A 19,875-nucleotide genomic window follows, 5' to 3' on the forward strand; every position below is an offset into this window, starting at 1 on the left:
CGTCTCACAGAGAGGGCCACATATCACTTCACATAGGAAGTACTACAACAACTTATTTGGACATTACTTGGTTTGTTAGAGACACTTCTACATGGTGAGCAGTTCAGCTCTAGTGAACCGAAAAAGGGGAACCAAGCTTACCTGGTTTCCAGTGATTGGGTTTTTTACACATGTATAATCAAGTGTTTAATTGTGCATGAAGCAAATGCAGCTATGCATGAAAGCTGGTTAATATGATCCAAACAGAGAGCTCGGTAAGCTTCAACTGCATCAGTGATCCCCATACCTTATCAAGAGAGTTAAACCATTATCCTTTATGTGGTGGTGAACTTTCAGACTTGATACAAGCCTCCCACATCCAGAGAGCAGCAGTTGACAGGCCTACCCTGTGTGATCACTAATTATTATTAGCTCCAGGCAGCAAATCCTAGTTGAAGCAATAGTTCAGCACCTTCATAAATGTCTGTGACATCTAAGGTACAGTGAATTAAGAAAAGCCATACCAGTCTCTTACTGTCTCATCAAAAGAGGCTCCCAGTTTTTCTGCAGGAGGACATCAGCTTTGTCCACCTACCCTTGAATTGAAGATATCCAAAAGTCATGTAGCCAGTCAACAGGGCAAAAGGTCTACACTAGTAAGCCATGACAGGGGTACAATTTCACAGTTTGATCTTGGCCTCAACCTAATCATAAGACACATGGCTTCTAGTCAGGCTGGCACATTGGCTCATATCTGTCTCCACAAGACTGTGAGGACATATGCCACAATCCATCATAAGTTAGAGATTAGGGCTTTAGCCAAGCTACCATATTGAGCAAAGCTAGATGACTTACTGAAACTGTCTTTGTAGAGCAAGAAATTAATTTGGGGATTTGATCTTGCAATCCTCCATGCTCAAAAGGAGCTTCCCATGCTCAAAAGGAACTCCTCCTTTATGGAAAAAAAGCAGGAGAGAAAAAAAAAAAATAATCAAAGGAGAGAAGACAGACATATATATAAACACAAATTACTGGACACCAAGATGTATAACCTATTACTTTTCCCCCACATATATTAAACTATCTCACTCAAAAAGTTACTCTTCTTCTTTCCCTTAGTAGTCTTGAATATGAGACAAGTCAGCCACTGAAAAACTCCAGGCTGGAACTTAAGACACATTACACTTTCTCAACAGTTTCTGAGGAACAGCAAATACCGACTTACACACAGCATCACTACTGCTAAAGCCATCCTTCCTCACACTCTGAATGAGCCTACGAGCTCAACAGCACACTGCATCATCTGGACTTTCTAACTCTGGTTAGCACTTCCTTAGGGACCTCTGTGCAAAATTTCAGTGCACAGTGATGTTCAGTAGCTACAAAAAAAAACCCCTATTGTTTCTCATATTGCATGGGACAGAAGCTTAGGAGTTATTAATCTGGTCAAGATTCATGTCACCAGCATTTAAACATTAGATATATTCTTTCTGGCAAAGACGTGCTTAACTTCCCTTTGCATCTCCACCTGTTACTCCCTAAAACACATTAAGAGCTTGTGAAGCTTCAATAAGGATACTAATCTATTGTTGAGAGCAGCATCCCTTCCTACGGTTAGGTCTTGCCCCTCGAGGAGCTGGCTGCCACTGGAGATAAGAGGGTTCTCTCAGCTGCATGCGAAAGGGCCACAAAATGATGACTCTATCAAGGACCTGTATAATCTTAACACTGTGTGTAAGTTAACTTGTTCAAAAAAATCATGGAACAGCAGCTTAAAAAGAAGTCATCATCTTAATTACATCAAAGACAAGTGATTTACCTTCTTAGAGAAAGGATTAGCCATACTGGATTATGTGTTCTTTATATAAACAGAGCTGATTTTTTGCTTTTCAATAATCATCTCTCACTTGCTAAAAGAAAGATTTTTTTTTTGTTTTTCATAGAATCACAGAATGGTTTGGGTTGGAAGGGACCTTAAAGAGCATCTAGTTCCAACGCCCCTGCCATGGGCAGGGACACCTTCCACTAGACCAGCTTGCTCAAAGCCCCATCCAACCTGGCCTTGAACACTTCCAGGGATGGGGCATCCACAGCCTCTCTGGGCAACCTGGTCCAGCACCTCACCACCCCTACAGTAAAGAACTGCTTCCTTACATGTAATTTAAATCTACCCTCTTTCAGTTTAAAGCCGTTACCCCCTGTCCTGTCACTACACACCCTTGTAAAAAGGGCATGTTTTCCCCAAAAATATTGTAAAGAAAACTGTAATGCAAGCGTCATTTCTTTCACAGCTAATCCATGCTATAAGGGTTATATGCATGCAGCTCACCAGGGAATTACAAGGTCAATTGAATACATATTGGTTCTTTTTGTTTACTGTAGTTTTTTTCCCCCCACCATACTAAACACACTGATTTATCCACTTGCATCAGGGATATCACTAACTACATAGGAATTCTTGCCTCTAAAAACAAACAAACACCCCTCCCTTCCCCACCCCACCAAAGGTTATTTCTCAGTTTACACTCAAGTAAACTTGCACCTGAAGAGTTTTTCCCATCTCTGTGCTGCACAAGGCTATCTTTGGAAAAGAATAGCTGAGGTGTATGTTTAAGAAGACAGAAAAGTGCGTGGGGTCACTACATTACACGGTCAGATTTGTACCACTCTGCAGCTTTGCATCTGTTCAGGACAGATCCCCAAACGGCAGCCAAGAGGCTGGGAAAAGCAGAGCACACAGGGTTCCAGTTACTCCCTATTGCTCTGGCAGCCTTTGATATCTGTTGCAGCCAAACATAAACCACCTCGGCCTTAAAGTCACTCTGCATTATGCTACAGGCATGCAAACTCCTGGACACCTTTAGAATAGACTAAAAAGCTGCAAACATGGTTTGCTGTTGTTACCACTCCAATTCCTTTGCTGCTTCCTTAATACATGTGTAACATGGACAGGCAACAGAAATGAGCAAACAGATTTATAGCCACTTCCACAAAAAACACATCATTTCCTAAGCATTCAAAATACTTCATTACCATGATCTTCACACAATTCATAGAAGCCACAGATGTTAGTCTTTTAAAGGAACTCCCCCAGCTATTATACACAGCAATAAGCAGTGATCTCCACATGTATCTAAATAACACAGCTTTCTACCCTTAAACACACTAGACTTCAAGAAACCTTGTTATAAAATATTTAGCATGAGTGACAAAGCGGCATGCCAATATAAGAAAAGAAAGGACAAAACCAAATACAGCACTGAGTTTAAGCGAAGCTGGAAATAACATTCAAGGCCACAGCTAATACCAGGAGGTCCTGGACTGTGGCACACAAGTTATTGGGGTTTTCTTTGTGAACTTCGCAGAAAAACTGCTGTACTATGAACTTAACCAAACAAAGAGTTTCAGTAGCAAAACCACCGTTTTCTTTGACTGACAGGTAGCAAGGATCACACTGAGCTAAGATGTCTCGACTTACTTTCATCCCTGACACTAAACTAGAAATCTGTTCTGAACACAGTTGTTAAAGGCACTATAAGAAAAAAGATAATGCAAGCTGATGGACTTGTTTTTTTCGTGGGGGGATGGTCTAGAAGCATACGGGTTTCAAGTAGCTATTATAAACAACTCACTGCTTGTTGGGCAACTTTTGACAATCTTAATGTTCTAGTAGAACACAATTTCTTTTTCTGTATAACTCACTGAAAATAATGAATGGTTTAAAGAGATGCTATTTCTCAATTGTAGACACCTGGCTTAATTTCACTGCAGCTTAGCAGTGGCATTACTTTCCAAAGGCTGTTTGATGATCATCATCTTGATTCCTGGTCCTGCAGGACAGATATTCACATCAAACAGAGATGCTCTGAAGAACCCAGTATTACCCGTGGTTAGTTAACCATCTCAAGAAATGCTGGTCAACTCTGCTCAGTATTACCACACATTTTCTTTTCAGGATGAAGCATTTCAAGTGGCTCATCTAGATGCTTTGTCTCTATAATCTTGTGTCAACTCACTGTGAATATTTAGAAAGCTAGAGATTCATAGTACAAAAGACAGTTTTATTAAATCCAAACCTTACCATTATACATAAAACCCTCAGTGTTAAAGTAGATTAATTTGAATACAGTTGAACCATATAATTTTCTAAAAATATTGCAGATTAAGAAAATCCAGAGGATGCCAAAACGTCTACACATACTTCTCAACTTGCTTAAAAAAAGGACTGCAGACCTTTCATGTCATTTCATCTTAAACAAAAATAAAATTAAAAAAAAAAAAACCCAGTTACTGTGTCCATCCTTTGTAAATTCATCCAATCAAAAGTAGTTCTTACCATTAGCAAAGATCTTTAAACCATCACCTGAATTTGCTGTTTTCTTGGCACCACTGCTATCCCAATGAATCTCAGAGGCTGTGAGAGTCAGCAGGACTGTCAGCTGCCTTGAGTTAAACTATATAATTTATTCCATTTTCTGAATTATCCTGTTAATGTGACAAAACTTTTTTCTACCAGTGACATACAAACTCAGTGACAACAGAATTCCCGAGACCCTAACTTTTCAAAAAGCTTTCAGGAAAAAGTTTTCTGAAGTCTTCTCTCACATTCCCCACTGAAGAGTAAAGACATCTTTGGGAATAACTGTGTACCCAAGAAAAAGCTAATAAATGCATTTAACTTCAAAAAACACTCTAGTTATTAGTCTATGTGGTGGCATTTTATTCACCAAGCATCACAACACATAAGCTACCATTGCTGTACAGCATGAATGCCTAACATAAAGTAGTATATAATAGATAGCATTGAAATAAAGGTATACAAATTTCAGAGCTTCAGAAAACAAGTCCATTATTCGCATGTTGTCAGGAAAGAACTCTACTTCAAAGTACGTAGCAGAACAGATGAGATGTGTCTGCCTTTGGTGTATCTGAAGGATAAGAAGTGGGAGGAACGATGGATTACAGTATATATGTGCTAGCCAACCCTGTATGACAGGCTCATTCTTCGTTTCCAAAGTGGACAACTCCTTATTTCCTTAATAAATGTGGTTAAAGCAAAGAAAGCTTACGTTTACAGAACTACTTCAGGAACAAGTATTTTTTTCCCTTCCTACCATCCCCTCTGACATTAAAGAGGGCCAGTTGCCAGTAACAGCAGTGGAAGAAAAAGGGATAGCGTTACGATACTTGATCTCTGAGGTCCACTTGTGCAGCCTGGCAAGTTGTACACCAAAACCCATCCAACAACCACGGCTGTTGACAACATAGTCCTTCTGGAAATGCACGTACCCACGTCAGCTTGCTTCCCTCAATTCAAAGCAGTGGGTACAGGGCTTAATCCCCGAATTCCACATTGCCCCCCCCCCACCCCCCCCAAAATCAAAAACTATCAGAAATATTGACCAAATTCCATGCCAAAATGCACACCAACTTAATTTCTTATGACTAACCATGTCCATACAAGGAGTCCTGCAAAAATCATAGGGTTTTCTTTTAGTCACAGAAGAGCAAAACAAAGACAAAAACTATACACAGCTGCTGTCCTGCTGTCAACTTCCAAATGTTTTCAAACAGCTTTGCTGCCATAAAAGATGACAAAGCCCTTGTCAGCTGGCATTCAGAATTCCCTAACCTCACTCCTCAAAAGCCTTTACGCCATTACACATCCCTCTGTTATTAAAGACTTCCAGCCTCACCAAAATTCACCTTAATATCAACTTATTCCAAGCTTTACTGGTTTTCTTCAGAATTTAGTTCTGAACACAACTTCATACCAAAGGGTGCAGGAGGAGAGGTGGGGCAGAAACACTTTCCTCCACAAACTAAGGTATGTTCTCCGAACTTGTCAATAAAGAACATGCAGAGATATCACGGCAGTCAGGTTGGTTCCTTCCCAACATGAACCTTTTAGGTCATTTCAGTTTCAGCAGTTGTGCACACAGACTTCTCAATCTTCTGTTAGACATCCATATAACAAAAACACGTGCCTAACTGGAGTCTCCTAACACCCTCCAGTACGTCATTGCATTTAAAAATGGGTACCATAAAGCTTTTCTATTGTTCACACAATTTTTCCTAACAGTCAGTACAAAAATTTGTGCATTACTGAACACCCTTAATCTCCAGTTGACTATCTACAGGGACTATTGCCAGCCCAGATGCTTTCCCCTTCTCCTACAGCTTATTACTCCAGCAGCTGATTGATTGAACTTGCATCACTTTATTTGTTCTTGGTTCCTTTCTTGATTTCTCCTCATCACTCTTCCTGAACAGCCACTCCACACTTTACTAATCAATCTGTCATTTTTTCACTGTATGCAGTGTTGGAAGTAAACAATAAAGAATTTTTTCCACATTCAGTTGTTGTTGTGGCTTGTCAAACATGCAGAGGATTCTCTCCTCCCCCCCCTCCCAGGCCCCCCTCCCGGCCCCCACCTTCAGACCTCTTTAGTTTGTCACTGCAAGAAGTAGCCTTTCATTTGTAGAAAACAGCAGAACTCTGGCATGACTTCGTCAAGTCATCACCAATTTCATCATACCTGGGGTTTCACCTGCTCTCTCCAGAGTCTTGTTTAGGTTGTACCAGTTTCCCTCTGTATGTCCCAGTATATGGAGCAGAAGTTCTCATCAGCAAGACGACATAAATTCTATTATTTTTTTTTTGTACTTCAGCTCAGAAAGACAGTTCTTACACACTCTTGATACCTTCAGAGTGGGGTCGATATTTAAGGGAAATAAAAGTTTGAAACAGATGCAGTAACAGTCACATTAATACACATATTTCTTTTAATTGTACTCATCAGTTGAAACGTGGAAGCATTTCAACATTCTAGAACTTCACTATTCCACATGGCTTATTTACAACAAATAGATCAAAGAAAACAAGTGCTATGGATATTTTCTCCTGAACGTACTGCGTAACAAAAGCTTCAAGTAGCAGAGAAGTGTTTCAGCACAACTTTTGCCTTCCAGCATTTTTTTTGCAGTGTACTAGGTACTAACAGAAAGAATGCAAGAGCAGCTAGAAGAAAATAAATTCACCACTGCCATGATTCAATACCCACATATTAGACACTGACATTTTGCTTATGTGAAGTGTAACAGCAATCACAACATAAATCCGCACCTTGTCACGTTCAGCAGCCCAAGTAATACAAGATCTGTGAATTCTAACACGTTATACAGAATCTAAGAGTAGTTAGAATAAAAACATAGTTTAGGCTAGAACGGATAAAGAGTCTCACAGTTAAACCACATGATATACTGCACATCCCCATATACCACAGGCCTCCGAAATGAACTTTGAAGAAGTCAGGTAATCTTTTTTATTTTTATGCAGCATTTGTTTTCCAGATGGGCAGGCTTCTTGATGTTATAAGATATAAAAGACCTACTCTAATGGGAGAAAGAGGTCAATGTGTACTGTTGTAATACAACTACTCATCAGCATTGAAGAGCTCAGCAACCTGGACATGTTTTCACTTCAAAGTCATTAAAGATGCTTTTTGGAGTAGACGATAGCATTAGTTGTTTATGGCAATGGCATCTGCAAATCTGTCAGCTCCTCCAGACTGTGCTAAAGTAAGTGTTACAGCTTTCCCATTTTATTAAAAACAGCTGATCAGTTCCAGGCCTCATCTCACCTGCAGTATTATCATAAAGACCATGTTCACCTGCAGCCACAAGATTACTCTACACACCTGCCCACACAGGCCAGTATTTGCCCTTAACAATAACAAAAGGGTCAGAAAACTAGTCCTGTATCTGCAGAAGCAGGCAACACCTTAGGTCTCGCAGTTAGATCCTCCTCCAAAAAACATAAGCTTCAGCCAAGTAGGATAACAAGACACAGAAAGAAAAAAGGAGGAGGAAACCAGCTCAGAAGTCCCTCTTCTTCCACACACTTGTGTGGATGAAAGAGACCTAGATGAAGAACAAGGCACTATTACAGAATTACGTACAGAATACTGAATTCTCCAAGTGAATCAGATTCTCATTTTTGGTCAGACTTCACTGCAAGTATTTAGACACTCTACTGGTGATCATAACTGTGATAAGGCTGCATAGGGTAAGAGAAGGGGAGTTAATCCAGGCAGGCTGACGTTCCTCAGCCCAAGAAAGCAGGCAGGACCATAAGTAAGAGAGGCTTCAAATCCAATCTTCTCCCGTTCCTGGATTTTCAGAAAACACCACCACTTGTGCACTTCCCCTCTGCTTTTCAGCCACCTACAAGAACAACACTATTTTGCCCAAATTCCCCATATCATTATGCTTGCTAAGTTTCAACGACAAAGTTCATTAAGCACAGCTGACTGCTAGAGTATCTGGAAAGTAAGACTCATGCAGAGAATAGCTATTTTACACACTTAAAGGTATCAATGTTATTATGACTCTGCCTGGGGCTACTTGTCGAATTAGTGGACACCAGTGAGGCTTTAAGAAATTGTGTTGGGGTTTCTTCCCCCTGCCCCCAAAGTGCTCTTGTCCTCATGTTAGGCTGCCACTGTTAGTAACAACAGGGGTTCTAAGCCTTGGCCCACCTGAAAGTAACTTCAGACTGAAAAAAAACAGAATGGTCTGTATTTAAAAAAGATTCCCTCATTTCACTTACCATCACTTTCGCTCTTACTTTTTAAGTCTTCCATCCATGTTGGAATATTTTTCAGTGCAACATAATCCCTTAAGTACTCTTTGCGTCTTTCTTCCAAGGTCATCTTCAGCAAACGCTCTGTTTAGGGGAAAGAAATAAAAAAGGTTTTGCAAGCTTTCATATATTCTTGCATATTAGCCAAGTAGTGACCAGTTAAGTGTCTTTGATGCAATTAAATGCCATTTGAGAGAACCAAGAACAGATGATTCAATGAGTTACAAGTAACAGGAGCTAAACATGGAGCATCTAAACAACTGCATGCACCTATTTCTGGATATCCCAGTTCAGCAAAAAGAAATGCCTCTTCACTGCACTCGTGGCTGTCCAGACTTCCTCCCCACATCGCTACTCTGCCTCTTGCTGCCACTTTAATTCAAGGAACAGAGCACTAACAGCAAGTTTATTAAGAAGGGAACTGTTCTTTTATAGAGAATTTTCAGGTATTAAAGTCTATTCTTTAGATGCTGCATTTGCAAACCAGAACTTAAAAAAAAAAGTTAAGAAGATCAAAATTAAAACGTTTTTACTGAAACGAGTTTACCAATGCCAGCAAGTAAAAGCAAGGAGCATGGCATGAAATTAACGAAGTGCTACTATATGACAAAAGAAAAAAAGAACTAAAGCAAACATTATGTCACTTTCTAGATGGCTGGGGTGATAAGAAAGGCATTTTTGTTTGGTTCGGTTTTTTGTTCCACAAACAATGTAATTTTCAGCATGAGAAAACTGCTGTCATTTGCTTTAGACACATCCAGTGGCATTTAATCCCATTTTGGGCCAAAAATCAGCAGCTGTAGAAAATACTAGGGTATCTGTTAGGTACCCAGGAGTAACACAAGTATGTAAATTTGACAAACTTTGGTTCAACATAATCCCAAGTGCTAGGGAAGCCCACTGCCATCCACTGACTAAACATGTTTCTACAAAGCAGACCAGGATCAGCATGAACTCCATCTGCTGGATTTCAAGTGCTGCAAAACAGAATGTGGGTTTAAAGTGAGCAGCATGGGTTAAGCTTTAGAGATTTTTATTTGAGGTTTAATATGACACACTTGGTTACCACACTAAAACACATATGGATGGTGGTTTTCTCCTGAGAAAGTTACCACATCTTTTTTCAAACATTTAGTGAAAAGCAATGCCTCGAAGATTGTATCATTATGACGGCTACTGCCAACTTCACTCTTCTTCAGACCTTGCTATAAATGGACTAAGTTCTAAGATAAGAAAAAAAAACAGCCCAATAACCCAACACCGCAAACCCCAGCACTTCAGCAAGACCCTGTACCCAATTTTTGCAGCCACATCTTTTCCCTTCCCACCCCATCAGTGCTTAGTATTAGCTCAGCACAGGATGCAGAGCTTTTCCCCTTCCAAAAGGGAAGGAAAAAAAAAAAAACAAAACAACAAACCCCGAACTATAGAGAGCATCACAACACCCACATGCTAATCAAGTTTCTGAATCTGTTTTCACCAGTGGCACTGTACTACTATTACCATACTAATAGTTTTTCTTGACACATTAATCAGTAATAAATGCCCTTTGACAATTCAAGAGTTTTTAGGGGTGTAAGGGAGGACTAGACCCTTATTATATGACTTTGGCATAAAGGACTAGATGGCCATGAAAAGAATATTTTCATCTCAAGCTGAAGGAGCAGTGAGTTGAACATGGAAACTACTTCTCAAATCTAAACCTTAAAGAAAGAGAAAGAAAAATCACTTTCAGGGGGTTTGGGATTTTTTTTTTTTTTTTTTTGCAAAATAAAGTTTCCTAATTATGCAGGCTGCAATCAGCACAGTCCAATAATCAAAGGCAGGTTTTGAGCACAGGTTCCCTTATAAAAATAAGTTTATTTTGATATTTTTGACAGTATTACTGATTTCTTCAGTTGGCACAAAAATTTCTCTCCCATTATTCAGGCTCAGTATCTTAACTGGATATTTACAAATGCAAAAGTAAAGCTAATGTGATTAGGATTGTCATTATGCACAACAGATACGCACTTAACTCCACTACTTAATCTTCAAACATACAAACCACCAAGTATTTAACATGCACATTAGACATACTACAGAAAGGCAAACCTGAGAGACTGTGTGTTTGTGCGTGTCAGGTTTGAGGGACTGACAAGCAGAGGAAGTTTAACTGCCTTTTGCTGAAGAGGTTACAGAGCCAATTCTGTGCCTTCAAAACACAAGTTCCACTCTATAGGAAGGTTTTACAAAACTTTGCTCTTGCAAGTCAGCAGCAAGAACTTTAACTGAGTTCTAATCATACACAAACCTCCTGGAAAATGCTTCCAACAGCTTTAGCTGCAAGTACAGTTTTCTGCCTGTAGCTTTATGAAGCGCCTTTGAAAGTTTGCGGGCAGACCAGTCCTGTGTCTAAGGCTGTGAAATCAACTCCAGTCCCAGTCCAACTCTGTTTCAGCTGTCCTCAAGCAAGATCCTTCCTGGGAGAACATGGACCAATCCTTAATTACCAAGACAGTAATTAAGAAAAGCAAGTGTATTGTCAGTGGGTTTGAACTCAATATTTAGCAATCAGTGCATATTCTTTTTAAAAAAAATGTTCTTCAGAATATAAAAGGCTGAGAACAATTGCACTCAGAACTTCCTGAGAAGAGTAGAACCAGCAAGCACAGCCAGCTTTACAGGGGTTCAGGATTACCTGGGAAAGGTAAAAGACAGACCTAACAAAAGATTTGATTTCAAAAGTACAATCTGTGTAGGAAGGAAAGAAGTTGGGCTTCTGTAGTTTTCCTCTCTAGTAAAGAAGGTACTTGGTAAGAACAGTCACACAGGGTTACAAGCTGAAGAGCAATGCCAACTACAAACACGGAAGTTTTTTCTGCCCTCCTCACTCAAAATACCCAGGGCCTGCATTATTAGCATAGTGCTAGAAAGCAGTTACTGGAGCAGAAGACTGGCAAATGCTGTTTGTTCTCACTAGGCAAAGAGACACTGAGTTCTGGCCAGCCAGCACTCACAAACATGCTGCCCTGGATAGAAAAAAATCTCGCCAGCAGTTGTGAGCTCTGGTTTGCATTCGTACTGACAGAGGCCACCATTCTCATAGCTGACTAAGACAACAAAAGCGTGCCTGCAGGTCAGGTTTCCAGCTCGCTCTCCAGGCCCTCCACTCAACCCTCCTTACCAAGGGTTTGAGTTCACATGCCAGGCAGGCTATGAATTCACACAGACAACAGCAGAGCTGGAAGAGACAAGTGGGAGTAATGGCAACACTCACCAGAGCCTACTAGAAACCTTTCCCCATCTGCCCCCAGTACAAAAAACAGCATTTTTTTTTTTTAAGGTAACAACATAGAGCATTAAGGACTTGCACAGGGAAAGGCAGTTGCAATTGATCACACATAAGCAATGCCTGAGAAGATTTAACAGTATCTTCCCTGGTGAAAACAGAAGTTTAAAACATCTGGTAGAAATTTGTTGCCTCAGCTTAACTACAGAAACATGCTTTGTAAGACACTTTTGAAAGAAAAAAGTAAGCAACAAAACTCACTTTGTTTGAGAAGAGTTTGACAGGAGCAGCTAACCTACAGAGAGACCAGTTTATTTGTGTTTTAACAATTTTTCCTTAGAAACATGCACTTGATTTCTGCCACAGACAAAAAAGGATTAATCTCATCCTCAGAACTGGCCTTCTGCTTCCTTGGCTTGAAACACACACACAGTCGTAGCAGTGATGGAAGAAAAGAAAGAAAACTTAAAATACAAACCACTCGTATGTTTTTGTTTTTCTTCCTCTCCTCCTTGTATATTTCTAGATTATTTGTAAACCCACCAGGCAAGAATCGTTTCCTCCTAGCCAATGTAAATATTATGCTTCCACTGTGTAAATTCCTCTTTATTTTTACGTTGCTCTCCACGTGATCAACATAAAGTATCAAAATGGCAAGGTCTGCATAAAATGCTTGTCCCACAGTTTTCACGCTTTGGAGTTTGATTGGGGTTTTATAAACTGAGACTACACAGGGTGGGGGTCCTTAAAAAAAATAAAAGGAATAAATGTTTCCTACCAGGGGCGTATGTGCTTTGAGAGCCCCCATACCCCAAACATTTCACCCCGGGTGATCAACGCTAGTAGCTAAACTCAAGTGCATTACACCAGTAATACCAATAAACCACGTTTTCCCCGGAACACAGACGCATTAAAATGAGAAAAGGCACGTTTTGACGGTATGTGCCGAACTTTCCGGCCTGAAAGACTTCCACAAGGTGACTTAGGGGCGGGAAGCCCTCAGGAGAGGGGCCGTTTCCCTCCACCCCCCCGCTCCCCTCAGCCCCAAGGCCCCTCTCCTTACAGGCAAAGTTAGTCAGCAATAACCGAGGCGGGGGGGGAAACACCCCCAAATCCCGCACACCCGGGGTGCGCGGGGGGGGACGGACCCCGGGTGTGCGGGATTTGGGGGTGTTTCAGGTGGGAGACCTCAGGGGCAAGGGCGGAGAGCACGGAGCGCACACACGCACCCCTCCCCCACCCCGTCCCTCAGCCCCGGGCGTCGGGAAGCGCCGCCGGACACCCCCCAGCGAGGCGACAGCTGCTGAGGGGACGGGACGCCCCCCGCTACCCGCCCTCCCCCCACGACTCAACGTGAGGCAAAGGCGGGAGAAGCGGGCCCGGGCCCGGTACCGGGAGGCGGGAAGGGCGGTAATACCTTTCTCCTCCCGCCACAGCTTTTTCCGCTTGTTGCCGGGGTACATGGTGGTGTGGCTGGCGGCGGCTTTGAGCTGCAGGTTCCCCAGGCTCACGAGGGGGTGGACGAGACGCCGCGCCAGAGCCGACCGCTACCGACGCCGCGCGCCGCTGTCTGCTGCCACCGCCGCTCCCGCTCCCCGCCGGCTTCGGCTCCGCGCCCGCCGCCCGGCTCCGCACGGCGCCCGTCAGCTGGGTCACGCCTCGCTCTAACCCGACACCCCCGCAGCGCCCGCCCCCCTCCCCGCCGCCCGTTGGCTCCGGCAGACGCCGCTCAGCAGCCCCCTCCTCCGCCCGCCGCCGCTGCCGCCGCCGGACCCGACCCGGCGCGCGTACCGGCCGGGAGAGGCCTGAGCGCGGTGGCGGGGCGGACGGCGGCGCCGGGTTGGGGGGGGGGGGTGGGGGGGCCGCCGGGGCGGGCAGGGGTGGTGAGTGCTTGGGTGCGACAGTGGCCGCTCTGCGCGGCGGTGGCGGCAGCGCCGCGCTCGGTGCCCCCGCGGGGCGGGAGCGGGCCGTTCCACCCCCCCCGCACCCGGTCCCGTCCCGCCCGCCGCCACCGCCCCCCGCCCCGCCTCCTCCGTGGGGGCGGGGCAGAGCGCCCTCTGCTTCCGGGTTGCCGGCCGTTACCGAGCGCGCCGCCGATTGGCCGGGAGGGCGGGAGCCGTTGCTAAGCGACGGCGTCGGGGCCCGGCGGGAGCGCGGCCTGCGGGCCGGGGCCGGGCGCGGCGGGGCCCGGGGCCCGGCAGAACCCGCCCCGCCTGGCCGAGCGCTCCCTCCCGCCCCGGAGCGTCTCCCGGGCTTCCCCTGTCGCGCGTGGGGGACGCCGTCGCCGCAGCGGGACTGGAAGCGCAGCCGGCCCGCGCGCCTCGGTACGAGGGGGAAACGGCTGCCACGGTCGGTTTAAACATAGGTGCCGGGCTGAGGTTAGAGGGAGCGGGCGGCTCCACTCGCGTGTAGGCGCTTTGATCTCCCCGCGGCGTTGCTGTGAAAAACGGCCGCTGCAGACCCGCACCTCGAGCGAGGTCAGTGTCCCCCTGGGGACCGAAGGTCGGGAAAGGCACGCCTGGGCGCCTCCTTCACTCTCCATTTTCCTTACCGAGATTAATTTTTCTCCTTGTCTAAATAAATACGTAAACTTCTGTAGACTAAAGAAATAAATATATAAGCTTCCCTCCAGCTGTATGGATCCTCTTAGCTTCACTTGCGTCCATGTGGAGGTAAAGGCCCTTCCTCATGCAGGTGAACGAATTTGGCCCTGGAACACAGTGGGTGCTGGCAGGTGCTTAACTTGGAGCTTCGCAGGAGTTACGAGGAGTTGGGGCAAGAAAGGACATCCTCACGGCCTTCATCTGCCTCGTAATGCTTACAAACCAACACAACTTTACCTATAAAGAGTAGTTCACGATGGGACGTAAACATCAGGTTGAAGTCAAGCGTATGAAGGTGTCCACATCTGTTCACATGAAAAAGGTACCATTTCAGCTAAATCATACAGAGAGGATCTTGTGTATACCTTCTGGTCAAGAACGGGTTTTTCTTTGGTGATACGCTCTTTTGCGTGACTGGTAGCAAGGAAAGGTGAGGCACATCATAGCAACCTTTCAAGTTCTTTTCTTATAGTTTCTGATAAACAAACACATTAGCACCTCTACTATTATCATTAGTCTTAGGTCATGGTACAATTCACTACAGCAAAATCCTCAGTCTTATCACACTTACTGATGCAAGGGAGCACTCAGAGTTTACCTTTTAACCAGTTAAAAATCAGACTAAGATTCCTCTTTACAAAGCGTATTTAAATATACGTATTAGATCACCTCCTAAGGGTATGTTACTATCTTCTATCTTGATTTCTTCACTTGGCCCAGGTGATGTGCTTTGGTAGCCCAAGCACAGTTTTTTCATCTCAATAATAAAAATGATAGAGAAGCCAACAGGTAAACAGGCATTAAAAAAAGAGATCTTGTTTCAAATCATGCTTGCTTGCATGATGTGGAGCAAATATTTGAACCCATATCCTAGATCACTGCATATTCAGCAAGCTACTGAATATTCTAGTGTCCTGTGGGATCTGTTCCACATTTCATAAATCAATGTTTATTGGACCAGAAGGAGAGAGAGAGAGAAAACTTAACTCTCTTCCTGTAAAGGGCATCTGCACTCATTCTTCAGTTTCACTTGTAAAAGCATCTACAATAGCCATAATTTTGGCAAGTATGTACATATATAAAAGGAAAAAAATTATGAAGCCTGATGTTTACACCAGCACCAAAATGGAAGACCTGATAAAAGATGAGAAGAAAACTTTCTTCAACTTAAAAATAGAAATGTTCAAATGTTGTAATTCCAGTAAGAAAATTATTATTGCATTTTACTTATTTTTCATCAGTTACTGGTGGTACAGTTCATTCCGCTGAAGCAGTAAGAAATTATGTCAGTGACTTCAATATAAGCATCACCTGTCCTTTGCTTCTTACACTTGTTGATTCTGGAGGCCTTAAACCTTCCAAAGATCACTGATCTTCCAGGTCAAGTAAAATCGTAAGTCATTTCCCAGCTAACTTGGGCTAGGTCTTCCACGCTGTTCCTGAATAGGAACAAAACGTTCAGCTTTGTAGATATGAAACATGAATAAACATTCCATAGCTGTCTGCAAGGATGCAATTCCCACAGCCAGAGCTAGAATAATATATGGGAAATCAGCTGTTAGAAATGCTGTTTGGGGAACACACCTATATAAATAACGATGTTTTTCCCTGGATGACTACATGTAATGCCTGCCATGAATGAATTTTAAAGGGACAAAGGTACAAATATATCAGACTTTCTCTCTGACAAGTTTGTGGCTCTCAGTCTGTGGAGGAAAGAAAATGTCCACACGACGAGAATAATAATCCTGCTCCCTGGATGCTGGCAGCAGACTAACACACTGCAATGAGCTCCAAGGAAAGCAGGGAACAAAGTGTAGACTATGTCTTTTTCTTCCTGCAACAGACTAGCAGGCACAGGGGCATAACATTAAATATAAATACTTTTTTTTTTTTTTTTCATAACATCACTGATGAGAGATTTAGCCTGAAGTGGAAAGTTGGCCCATTGTTACCAAGCAAGGAATGTCTCCCAACAGATAGCAACCTAAAAGCGGAGTGATGCTTAGACACAATGTTAATTTGTATAACACACAATACAGTAATTAACTTCTGCCTCTAGGCAGACACTTAACTGTCCATGTAAATAGATGAGATTGTTCAAGGACAACACTAGATTTACAGCAAAGACTAGAGTGAGCATGAACAGAAATCCCAGAAGATGCTAATGGAGAAGAACAGAGGACAAGTCTACACAAAAACCACCAGTGCAATGGCCAGAAAAGTAAGAGCAGAAGCACTAGGACGGAAGCATGGAAGTCAACGGCAGTGATCTTTGAGAGAAGCAATGGAGAGAAGCAATCGGCAGTATCACAGGTGGTGGGAAAATTTATCTAAAAAGCAACATTTCAGTACTTGGATGAAAACCAATCAGGCTGCAAAATAGGAGGTTATTTTTCTGAGAAAACTGTAGTAAGCCGTGTACACGGCAAGCTAAAGCAATGCTCAGAAGGCTTAAAAATGTTCTGTTGAAACAATGAGCATGAAAATGAGACTGATAGGAAATTAGTGTTTGTCTAATGATCTGGGTGAATTTAGTCCATCCAAGGCCTAGTGAACACACTGGTGACATTCTACAGAGGAAGACAAGAAAACTGGGAAATGTCAAAAAGTAGCATTTAAGAGATATATAGCCTGGGCAGAATATAGGTTTCTGCTAATAGCTGTAAAATGAACATTTAACATATGGATAAAGTAATGACTGGTTAGAGAGTTCCTGTTAGAGTTATAATAGGAAACGTAAATTAATACGAGAGTGAATACTACACTATATAAGTGAATAAATGTACCAAAGGAGAGCTAAAGCTTCAATTCAAACTGCTGGATCATTCAACCAAGCTAGCATTAATGCACCTACACACAGCATTACAATTGCCATCAACCATCTTGACCAAAATAAAGGCAGTGTCATGGCAGATGCCACGCTGAGCCTATAGTGGAGTAAAGCCGAGCAGATTTAGGTCCCTGGAGGAGGCAGGTTGTGGCCACTGGATGAGCAGTGGCTCGTGGGTGCCAGTTGTGGTGTGGGATACATGGCACACCAGAAGAGAGGAAGGAGAGGGTTGGTCTGAGATGCAGATCTTAAAGGAAGGATAAAAATGTCAGTTGCTGGAGAACTACAGAGGACGGGAATGGAAGTTGGCTGTTCCAGATCTTGATAGTCTTAAAAACATTTGAAAAATTCTGTGCAAAAGACGGAAGGGCACTTAGTCATGGCAAACTGATGCCACCTTTGTGAACACAACACGATGCAGGGCCAGGGCCTGTGTTTGTGGGCATTGAACTGAGGGCAGCAAAACTGAGCAGTTTTGTGAGAAAAGCCTCAATGTTTAACAAGAAGAAAATTTATATCTTCTTCATCACAGAAGCAACTGTCAGAAGCTCCTGCCCATAAAACAGTTTAAAACAGGCCTGTGAACTACACATAGCCTGTAAAGTAGGTATGTTTGTTTCAAAGGTCATGTAACATGAGTTACCTGGAGTAAATTCTTACTTCCTTGTACTTCACTTCAGAAAGCATGTTTATACAGATAATAAAACTCTTCTATTTGCAGTAAATGCTATAAAAAAAAAAAAAGTATATTTGTTTCTTTGGTTGGTTTGGGGGTTTTTTGGGTTGCGTTTTTTCTTTGTTTGGTTTTTAATAATGTACAGTAATGATTGTACAGCCATGTTTACCTCATTTTTCAGATTTTATATTTTCATTTTCTTTATTATTTTATAAAAATCTAAACCAACAAAATAGTACACAATCTGCAAACAGAATCCATAGATAAACTAATTTTTCAATCTTTTTACCTAAAAGTTTTTTTTTACCTCGTCTAACACAAAATATTTGAGATTTTCTTCTCTTTTTTTTTTAACTAGAGACTGTCTTGGTTATGAATTCATTTCAAGAGCTTCTTGTACTGCTACAAAGTTAAATGCTGGGGCACAAAAGAAAAAAATGAAATTAAGAGAAATTAAAAAGACAGTAAGCACTCCATTGTGTACAATGGAAAGCAGCCCTTTAATTCATCGGTATTTACATTGTTTATTCAACTTTTCATTGAATACAGTGAAAATGGAAAAGATGAATTAAGATGTCTTAAAAAATCTTAAATATTTTTGAATTTTCATCATATAAATATCATTTTAATTAATTGACAAAAATTTTAAATTCAAGTTTAAATTGGGATTATTTCCTCAATTTCTACATCACTGGAAAAAAAAAAAGGCAACACAATGTAATGGACAACAGTTTCACATGTTGAGAGGAAGTTCCTTCCTCATATATGTGAAGGTACATTTTGAAATGTATAATTTCAGTAGCTATTAAAAAAAATGATGTATTATACCAATAACACAGCAATATAAAAATCTAAAATGGATTTATAAATTATTTATATTTAATAAAAATGTATCTCAACTGTCATTATTCTTACTTATCAAAGCTTGCTTGTGTAGCAAACTGTGTTATGCACAGTCTTGTTGATTTTGATTCAATCGTGTGCCAATGCACACTTCCACCACAGGAAATTCGAATGCAAACTTACAGCCCTTGTACATTAACCATGAAGTCTTTCCTCCTGTCCATTCATGTAACATGCTAAAAGTGCTCTGAGTTCTTTTCACAAGGCTTCCACAGTATCGTTGATAAAATGTCACCTTTTATTAGCATGTTCACTCTCAGATAAGCTAATGTGTATTTAAAACATAAAATGCACATCATCCATCTTTTATTTGACAGTTGCATCCTACCTTCTGAACTTTCAAGCTACTAGCACACCTGGGTCAAGGTTCTGTTAATAAAATGATTCCTAGTGACAGGTAGAGTGGCAGTTAACTGACTACAAGCATTTGATAAACTATTACCTGTAATTTCTCTGGTTTGTTGCCTTGGGCAACTGAGCTAAAGAGGAGGCAAGTAACTACAAGCCCCATTTGTCCAGCTGGGTGATTGGAGAGAAAGATGAAAGGCAATATACTCATGTGTTTCTTAGAGCTTTATGATTTTAATCCATTTTGTCAGGGAAATACATTTTGGTCTGTCAAATAATGTGATAACTAAACTATTCAAACAAAGAGAAAAAGAATGTTTCTGTACTGTTGATCAGCTTGTTTATATGATTTTCTATGGGTATTATTTCATGAGTAGTCAGATGCACAGTATTTCAGGTTAACATCTTTTATCCACTAAGGTTATGCTTGTCTCTAGAAATGGTCATTTTTGATAGTAAAGAAATAAAACATTAAACACTTAAAACAATTAATTTGAGGTAATTGTTCAAATAATCTAATATAGACACATTATTAAGGGACCCTTATTTTCTAGTATTTAGGTATACACTTGTCTTTATTTGATTTGTTAGAGCATCAGAAACACTTTTGGAAGAGAA

General features: G+C 41.9%; 1 protein-coding gene across 3 annotated transcripts in view; it reads right to left on the minus strand.

Annotated features, from left to right (window-relative positions):
- Positions 1-13,473, minus strand: part of MACROD2 (mono-ADP ribosylhydrolase 2) — a 905,745-nt gene extending 892,272 nt beyond the window's left edge. For all 3 annotated transcript variants that reach the window (XM_030021604.1, XM_030021603.1, XM_030021602.1), the window contains exons 1-2: positions 13,312-13,473; positions 8,591-8,707 (exon numbers count right to left, since the gene is read on the minus strand). In XM_030021604.1, coding sequence (XP_029877464.1) covers positions 8,591-8,707; positions 13,312-13,357 — 163 coding nt within the window. In that variant the 5' untranslated portion in view covers positions 13,358-13,473. The remainder of the gene's footprint in view (positions 1-8,590; positions 8,708-13,311) is intronic.
- Between the last annotated feature and the right edge of the window lie 6,402 nt (positions 13,474-19,875).

This window comes from Aquila chrysaetos, chromosome 8 (assembly GCF_900496995.4).
Source record: "Aquila chrysaetos chrysaetos chromosome 8, bAquChr1.4, whole genome shotgun sequence".
Classification (NCBI taxonomy): Eukaryota; Metazoa; Chordata; class Aves; order Accipitriformes; family Accipitridae; genus Aquila; species Aquila chrysaetos.